At 42.8% G+C, this 9,830-nt stretch overlaps 1 protein-coding gene across 3 annotated transcripts in view; it reads left to right on the top strand.

Moving 5' to 3' along the window:
- The first annotated feature begins 987 nt into the window (after positions 1-987).
- Positions 988-9,830, top strand: part of pof1b (POF1B actin binding protein) — a 37,103-nt gene continuing 28,260 nt past the window's right edge. For 2 of the 3 annotated variants that reach the window (XM_064978220.1, XM_064978218.1), the window contains exons 1-2: positions 988-1,550; positions 6,540-6,662. In XM_064978220.1, the coding sequence (XP_064834292.1) occupies positions 1,212-1,550; positions 6,540-6,662 (462 nt within the window). In that variant the 5' untranslated portion in view covers positions 988-1,211. The remainder of the gene's footprint in view (positions 1,551-6,539; positions 6,663-9,830) is intronic. The other variant, XM_064978219.1, reaches the window with a different exon arrangement.

Genomic DNA, 9,830 nt, shown 5'->3' with positions numbered 1-9,830 from the left:
TGGTTTTGATAGATCACTGATGGATGTATTTAAGAAATAAGGCCCGAGGGGGTGTGGTATATGGTCAATATACCACGGCTAAGAGCTGTTCTTATGTACGACAGAGTGACTGGACACAGTCCTTAGCCGTGGTATATTGGCCATATATCGCAAACCCCCGAGGCGCCTTATTGCTATTATAAACTGGTTACCAACGTAATTAGTGCAGTAGAAATAAATGTTTTGTCATACCCGTGTTATATGGTCTGATATCAAATCAAACTTTATTTGTCACATGTGCCGAATACAAAAAGTGTAAACCTTATCGTGAAATGCTTACTTACAAGCCCGTAACCAGCAGTGCAGTTCAAGAACAGTTAAGAACTGATTTACCAAAAAAAAAAAAAGTAACACAATAACATAACGAGGCTATACAGGTGGTACTAGTACCGAGTCAGTGTGCGGGGGTACAGGTTAGTTGAGGTAATTTGTACATGTAGGTAGGGGTGAAGTGACTATGCATAGATAATAAACAGCGTGGTTGTCAGCCAATCGGTATTCAGGGCTCGAGCCACCCAGTTTATCATTATTTTTAAGCACCGAACACAAGGGTGGACAGTTGAATAACCAAGTAAGAAGGAAATTACCTTCTTACTTGATTTTAAAATGTGCTCACAATAATTGTCTCACTGTACCACAGGTCAAAATAGACTGCATTATATTTTTATATATATATATATATATAAGGCAGGATTTCCAAAAATCGAACGCACCTCCGCAGGCTGTAGTAGCCTACAGGTCAACACCTGGAACAATCATACAGATCACAATTGTACACAGTGTAGCTGTGGCCTGCTCTGTATTGTATATGTTGGTTGCCTCCCACATTACATTTTCCCGTCCATTCAGGTAGGCGACATTCCATCTGATTTGAAAACGAGGCACACTATATCAGCAAGTCATTTGCATAGATCGCCGCCCCCCAACGCTTTAGTTGCGTAGTCTATTATGCAAATCACTTTCTCTTTCAAGGAAGTTCATCGTTTCATAGGGACTGGACTTATTTGATTTAGCCTTCACTCTGCAACTATTTTTCATGAAGTAGGCTGTTCGATTGTCTTCGATAATAAAGGTCGCATGCGAGCACACATGGTCTAACAAGGCCACTTTGGATAAACTTGGTAAATAGCCGTTTTCAAAGTTTCTGTCTGGGCGTAATTCTTCGCAGCAAGATGTCTATTCACAATACCTCCACATCATACAGGACCGTCAGCGTCTCGTCGGACCCGGCCACCACAGTTCTATCCTCGGGCCAATACATCGACGGTTACAGAACTATGAGTGTTTCGCCTGCTCCGGTACAGTATGGTATCGGTAATGGCTACGAGACCGTGCGCTACCTGATGCCCGTACAGCAGCCGATGCAGCAGCAGCAGATGCAGTACGTACTGGTCAACCAGGCCCCTCAGGTTATGCAGCAAATGGTGTCACCTGTATATTTGCAGAGTATGCAGAGGGTCAGCGTGAGTAGTTTGGAAGAATCTGACATCTACCGACAACAAAATGTAGAGGTGAGTTTATTACAACACACTGTATGATGGGGTTAATGAACAAATGGGGTTAATGCCTAAATGAGTATGAGTTTAACATTTTATAATATTTGTATATAATTTATTTTAAGAATGGTAAGAACTGTTTACACTTGGGCATCATCTTACTGATGATCTTTGGCTCTCATTAGAAAATCCACCCATGTGCAAATAAGAGAACAGTTTGTCAGTGCGGGTCGACATGACATGTATATCATAATCTACCCAGTGCATTGTCTTTACACCATTCATTCTTTCTTTGATACTGTACAGAAAAAAAGCCACATGCTTGTGATAGTGATTTGGCAGTAGGCTAAAGGAACAACAATTTGCTCCATTATAACCCTGAGGGCTTCATTTGAACAAACCTAATGAAATGGTAAATCTAAGCTTTGGTGGTAACCCTAGGGGTGTGTCAGAAATACTTTTGCTATTTTCACAACCAGAATTATGGGCGCATAGCTGGTGGTGGCGGGAAACGGGTGGGTTTTGATGAATAAATCAAATAAAATTTTATTTGTCACATACACATGGTTAGCAGATGTTAATGCGAGTGTAGCGAAATGCTTGTGCTTCTAGTTCCGACAATGCAGTAATAACCAACAAGTAATCTAACTAACAATTCCTAAACTACTGTCTTATACACAGTGTAAGGGGATAAAGTATATGTACATAAGGATATATGAATGAGTGATGGTACAGAGCAGCATAGGCAAGATACAGTAGATGGTATCGAGTACAGTATATACATATGAGATGAGTATGTAAACAAAGTGGCATAGTTAAAGTGGCTAGTGATACATGTATTACATAAGGATGCAGTCGATGATATAGAGTACAGTATATACGTATGCATATGAGATTCATAATGTAGGGTAAGTAACATTATATAAGGTAGCATTGTTTAAAGTGGCTAGTGATATATTTACATCATTTCCCATCAATTCCCATTATTAAAGTGGCTGGAGTTGAGTCAGTGTCAGTGTGTTGGCAGCAGCCACTCAATGTTAGTGGTGGCTGTTTAACAGTCTGATGGCCTTGAGATAGAAGCTGTTTTTCAGTCTCTCGGTCCCAGCTTTGATGCACCTGTACTGACCTCGCCTTCTGGATGATAGCGGGGTGAACAGGCAGTGGCTCGGGTGGTTGATGTCCTTGATGATCTTTATGGCCTTCCTGTAACATCGGGTGGTGTAGGTGTCCTGGAGGGCAGGTAGTTTGCCCCCAGTGATGCGTTGTGCAGACCTCACTACCCTCTGGAGAGCCTTACGGTTGAGGGCGGAGCAGTTGCCGTACCAGGCGGTGATACAGCCCGCCAGGATGCTCTCGATTGTGCATCTGTAGAAGTTTGTGAGTGCTTTTGGTGACAAGCCGAATTTCTTCAGCCTCCTGAGGTTGAAGAGGCGCTGCTGCGCCTTCTTCACGATGCTGTCTGTGTGAGTGGACCAATTCAGTTTGTCTGTGATGTGTATGCCGAGGAACTTAAAACTTGCTACTCTCTCCACTACTGTTCCATCGATGTGGATAGGGGGTGTTCCTCTGCTGTTTCCTGAAGTCCACAATCATCTCCTTAGTTTTGTTGACGTTGAGTGTGAGGTTATTTTCCTGACACCACACTCCGAGGGCCCTCACCTCCTCCCTGTAGGCCGTCTCGTCGTTGTTGGTAATCAAGCCTACCACTGTTGTGTCGTCCGCAAACTTGATGATTGAGTTGGAGGCGTGCGTGGCCACGCAGTCGTGGGTGAACAGGGAGTACAGGAGAGGGCTCAGAACGCACCCTTGTGGGGCCCCAGTGTTGAGGATCAGCGGGGAGGAGATGTTGTTACCTACCCTCACCACCTGGAGCGGCCCGTCAGGAAGTCCAGTACCCAGTTGCACAGGGCGGGGTCGAGACCCAGGGTCTCGAGCTTGATGACGAGCTTGGAGGGTACTATGGTGTTGAATGCCGAGCTGTAGTCGATGAACAGCATTCTCACATAGGTATTCCTCTTGTCCAGATGGGTTAGGGCAGTTTGCAGTGTGGTTGAGATTGCATCGTCTGTGGACCTATTTGAGCGGTAAGCAAATTGGAGTGGGTCTAGGGTGTCAGGTAGGGTGGAGGTGATATGGTCCTTGACTAGTCTCTCAAAGCACTTCATGATGACGGAAGTGAGTGCTACGGGGCGGTAGTCGTTTAGCTCAGTTACCTTAGCTTTCTTGGGAACAGGAACAATGGTGGCCCTCTTGAAGCATGTGGGAACAGCAGACTGGTATAGGGATTGATTGAATATGTCCGTAAACACACCAGCCAGCTGGTCTGCGAATGCTCTGAGGGCGCGGCTGGGGATGCCGTCTGGGCCTGCAGCCTTGCGAGGGTTAACACGTTTAAATGTTTTACTCACCTCGGCTGCAGTGAAGGAGAGACCTCATTTTTCTGTTGTAGGCAGTGTCAGTGGCACTGTATTGTCCTCAAAGCGGGCAAAAAAGTTATTTAGTCTGCCTGGGAGCAAGACATCCTGGTCCGTGACTGGGCAGGATTTCTTCCTGTAGTCCGTGATTGACTGTAGACCCTGCCACATGCCTCTTGTGTCTGAGCCGTTGAATTGGGATTCTACTTTGTCTCTGTACTGACGCTTAGCTTAGCTTGTTTGATAGCCTTACGGAGGGAATAGCTGCATTGTTTGTATTCAGTCATGTTACCAGACACCTTGCCCTGATTGAAAGCAGTGGTTCGCGCTTTCAGTTTCACGCGAATGCTGCCATCAATCCAAGGTTTCTGGTTAGGGAATGTTTTAATCGTTGCTATGGGAACGTCATCTTTAACGCAAGTTCTAATGAACTCGCACACCGAATCAGCGTATTTGTCAATGTTGTTATTTGACGCAATACGAAACATGTCCCAGTCCACGTGGTGCAAGCAGTCTTGGAGTGTGGAGTCAGCTTGGTCGGACCAGCGTTGGACAGACCTCAGCGTGGGAGCTTCTTTTTTTAACTTTTGTCCGTAGGCAGGTATCAGCAAAATGGAGTCGTGGTCAGCTTTTCCGAAAGGGGGGCGGGGCAGGGCCTTATATGCGTCGCGGAAGTTAGAGTAACAGTGATCCAAGGTTTTTCCGCCCCTGGTTGCGCAATCGATATGCTGATAAAATTTAGGGAGTCTTGTTTTCAGATTAGCCTTGTTAAAATCCCCGACAAAAATGAGTGCAGCCTCCGGATAAATGGTTTCCAGTTTGCAAAGAGTTAAATAAAGTTCGTTCAGAGCCATCGATGTGTCTGCTTGGGGGGGGGATATATAATAAACACTGGCCAATCAGAAAGTGCTCCATGGCTAAATATGTGGTTCGTTCAAGTTGTGCATTTATGGTCTTTTATGTATTGCGTTGTCATCCACTCCAATTTGAATGTTAGCCCAATATAGAGCCTAGTATGTTAAATAGCCTACAGAAACAAAATAACAAAATGTAGGCCTATCCCTAATTTGCTAAATATGTTTTAACATAATTTTTAACATTAAATGCATGGCTTCAATATGGAAATATATTGTTAGCATACCATTTGCACTGATATAGGCCTACTGTAAAATGCATTATGTCTGAGCCATGGACATGCCAAACGTTGTCAATAAGCAAGATTACATTCACTATAAATTAGACCTTGAAAGAGAGTGAATAATTCTAAAAAAATATAACAACAACTTGTTTTAAATAGGCTATGTCTACAGTTAGAGGCAGCATCATTTCTCCCCGTGGGCATATAATATTAGGCCTAAAAGACAACGTAGACTATGCAGGTTTTTACACACATTCAAACTTTTCACAGGACCCGGAAAAAGATCCAATATAAAGAGAAAGGAGGACTGTCCACTCACCGTTACTGCTTCCAAATATATATATAGCTATAGCATACCATCGCTGTTGATATGGCCAGTAGTGCCTTTGCCACATGAAAGGTAAACAAACAAACAGGAAATATAACCTACAAGCGGATTCAGCACCATGGACAGAAAATTCTCACAATTTGACAGTTCGGTCCAACAGAGGATAAGTGGAAGAGTTTTTTAAAATCAAAATGATAAAGTATTTTTAAATGACTTGATGTTCCTAAACAAGCTTCCTACAGTCACTGATGCCTTTCATGGAATGGGCATTGCACATAATGAGTCTAAACATTTCAGAGAAGCGGGACAAAAATCATGTCCAATATAAATAAATAAAAAACAATGTCTGTTGACTATTTTGCTGTTTGTGATATTTTCATAAAACATTGGTGATGTAGGCCTACATAAGGCTACTGTTTGTGCCTCAGCTGGTAAAATCAATGCCATAACCAGTTACATTAGGTGGGCCTACCTCTAAGACCAGCTTTTGGTCGGTCTTAAATATCTCTGGTTGCGCTCACTGAAATTGGCATATTGGTGCATGTTTTTAAGGACACACCTCATATTTCAGCCCCTCTCACCTCAGAACGAGACCGCTGATGTTAGACAGGTAAATTGCCGAACCTGTCGTAGGTCTGGAAAATGCCAGTATGCCAATTTCTACGCAATTTTCAAAATTGCAAACTAACGGATGTTTGACATTTGAGCCTCCTTTATACTTCCAGCCTGAAAAGGCATCTCTGAGCCTGAGAAAAGCACACAGGTGAAAGAAGCATGCTTTCCTGAATGCTTGTCTTTGCTTGGATCCCACTGGGTACCCCTGTTACTTACGGAGCCACACCTAGTCAAGTATAAACCAGCCGTCACACCTTATTACAACTAAATAATAAATACACTTCTTACACCCCTCTGATTCAGCAGCCCCAGTCATCACTCTAATCTGCAGCAGTGTTTCTCGTTGAACTTTCAGGTTCATCATCAAACCAGTGCCACAGAAATACAAGTATTTTTCCTTCTTAGAAATTTGATGTGCAACACAAATTACATAGTAAGTGCTACCAGTAATATTCTAGAAACTATACTCTTAATGACCCTGCGCCTGTTTTTTTTGCTTCCTTCAGAATATCGATGGGAAAACTCCTTCTGTCTTCAGCCAGACATCTAGCTCCATCAAGAGCCCTGAGCCTGGTGTCGGAGAGGAGGAGGAGGAGGAAGAGGAGGAGGAGGAAGAAGAGGAGGAGGTGGTGAGAGGGACTATACACACCTGCACACACATCGAATTTACTTGCGTACTGCTCTTCACACAGAGACACACACACACATACACCTTCCTACATGCAAACCTGATAAGTGCACATGAAAGTATCTAATTACACATGCACAAACACACCTGCACAGGGCACACACACAAATATGCACTGACACACGCAAGACCTGACATGCACCCATTTTAATTTTATTCAAAATACAATTGTAAGGAAACCAGCTGCGATAGGATTGTGAGTTTGCTCAACAAAAAATATGTTGAGCAAACTCACAACAAAAAGTTTGTGTGTGAACATTTTGTTGAGCAAACTCTCAATGGCAGCTGGTTGCCTTACAATTGTATGTTGAATCAACATCTTTTGTTTTCACAGTGTGGGTGTACAGCACTGCACTTAAGTCAATTATTCATGCAAGTAGTCATGCAAGCACACTGTAAATAATGCTGAGAGCTAACACACACACTACAGTCCTGGAATATATTTGCCTGCCTGGACCTTTATTTCTGGAGTCAGGTCTTATGACCCTTGACCGCTTATGACCCTTGACCCTGTTCAGGGCTGTTTCTCAAATAACTTTTATGGAACTATGGTAATTACCTAATGGCGCTGTCATTGTATTGAGCACTTAAGCTTGGCCTAGTTTGACCTAGTGGCTTTGGAGCTTTTAACATGCCTTTACCAGAACAATGAGCCAATCACACACACACCTTTGACTAAAGTTTGGCCTTTTCGATACCGTTGGTTTTATGAATAGAGAACACTACCAGTATTACAGCTGAACTTTGTTCATCAGCATTGTCCCGAGTCTTATGCAACACTGTGCGTGGGGCCAGGTTAGGGTGCGGCATGCCACCCTGTTACCAAGAAGCCTTTGCTGTGGTCAGAGGCGGCAGCTCTTTTTGATCAGACCAGAGATGCCATGATGATAGCTGTTGTCAAAACAGAGAAAAAAACTTTATTCATGTGTGGTGTTGTTATCACCTGGCTTTCATTTCAATTTGCTGTTCAGTAATGTCTTGTCAAATAATCATCACAGCGTACTTGGGTCATGTCAAAGTGTGTGTGACTGAGTGTGTGAGTACATGTGTGTGTGTGTTAATGTGTAGATTGTGCCTGACCGAGGATATCTTTTTAGCCACTTGAAGAGGCATACTGAGCGTCTGAGGAGTTATTAGCATATTGTCTTTGTTTAAGTTGTTCTAGGTTATTGTCATCTCACTTTGTGTTGTGACATGCCTATGTTGTTCAGGCTTGCATTCAACATATTTTAAGAATAGAATTAAGCATTCATGAATTCCAAGATCAAGACGCTTCAGGGCGTACAGCCATAGACTTAACGTTCTTCAGGGATTCAGTTTTCCTTTCTCACTGAATCACATAGAACATATCCATTAATCACTACTGATTGTCAGGTACATTGTGAAGGGAGGACTGATCCAGCTTGTTCCTAACCACACCACACCTACGTGTGTTATTGTATCTGGAAGAGTTGAAGTTGAAAGACAGAATTCTAGATTTCTTACTTTCTTCACACTAAGGAAAAACCGCAGCACTCTAACGTGAATGTTAGTTTCCTCCTATAAAGATGTTGGGATTTAATGTATCAAAACAAATTTCAGTCAGCTTTGTTGCCCTGAGGGACTAAGATAATCACTTATCTTCTAATCTTCTGCTTGCATAACTAAGGAAAATGTAAGCAAGTTAGTAGACGGCTGTACACACAGGAACTTTCTCTCACCGCCAAATTACATTACTTTGTGCAGGCCCGGTCTTGGCCACTCTGCTGCCCTAGGCGAGGCAAAAGTAATTGCAGCCCTTCTAAACCCTGCAAATCTATACAAGTCCCAGTAAGCAAAATTATTTTGAAAATATGTCATTACTACGAATTTGAAGTTGAAGTTAGGTTCATTTTAGTTTCTGAATGAAAGGTTAAAATACTTATTTCCCAAACATTGATGTCTATATTTGGGCCAAATCAACGCTGGCCCAGACCGGACCAAATCTGAAACAAACATTGATGTCTATATTTGGACCAAATCAACGCTGGTCCAGACCGGACCAAATCTGAAACAAACATTGATGTCTATATTTGGGCGAAATCAACGCTGGTCCAGACCGGACCAAATCTGAAATTAGGTTCATTATCGGTTCTGAATGAAATGTTAAAATACTTATTTCCCGGACGTTGAAATTAGGTTCATTATCGGTTCTGAATGAACGGTTAAAATACTTATTTCCCGGACGTTGAAATTAGGTTCATTATCGGTTCTGAATGAAAGGTTAAAATACTTATTTCCCGGACGTTGAAATTAGGTTCATTATCGGTTCTGAATGAAAGGTTAAAATACTTATTTCCCGGACGTTGAAATTAGGTTCATTATCGGTTCTGAATGAAAGGTTAAAATACTTATTACCCGGACGTTGAAATTAGGTTCATTATCGGTTCTGAATGAAAGTTGATAAGACGTCAGTTATAGATGTCTATTTTTGGACCAAATCAAGGCTGGTCCAGACCGGACCAAATCAACGCTGGTCCAGACCGGACCAAATCAACGCTGGTCCAGACCGGACCAAATCAAGGCAGGTCCAGACCGGACCAAATCTGAAACAAACATTGATGTCTATATTTGGGCCAAATCAAGGCTGGTCCAGACCGGACCAAATCTGAAACAAACATTGATGTCTATATTTGGGCCAAATCAAGGCTGGTCCAGACCGGACCAAATCAAGGCTGGTCCAGACCGGACCAAATCAACGCTGGTCCAGACCGGACCAAATCAAGGCTGGTCCAGACCATACCAAATCTGAAACAAACATTGATGTCTATATTTGGGCCAAATCAACGCTGGTCCAGACCGGACCAAATCAAGGCTGGTCCAGACTGGACCAAATCTGAAACAAACATTGATGTCTATATTTGGGCCAAATTAACGCTGGCCCAGACCGGACCAAATCTGAAACAAACATTAATGTCTATATTTGGGCCAAATCAAGCCTGGTCCAGACCGGACCAAATCTGAAACAAACATTGATGTCTATATTTGGGCCAAATCAACTCTGGTCCAGACCGGACCAAATCTGAAACAAACATTGATGTCTATATTTGGGCCAAATCAAACCTGGTCCAGACCATACCAAATCTGAAAC

The sequence above is a fragment of the Oncorhynchus masou genome, chromosome 11 (genome assembly GCF_036934945.1).
Source record: "Oncorhynchus masou masou isolate Uvic2021 chromosome 11, UVic_Omas_1.1, whole genome shotgun sequence".
Classification (NCBI taxonomy): Eukaryota; Metazoa; Chordata; class Actinopteri; order Salmoniformes; family Salmonidae; genus Oncorhynchus; species Oncorhynchus masou.
Note: the sequence above shows the minus strand (reverse complement) of the source record. Positions and strands in the feature narration are given on the sequence as shown.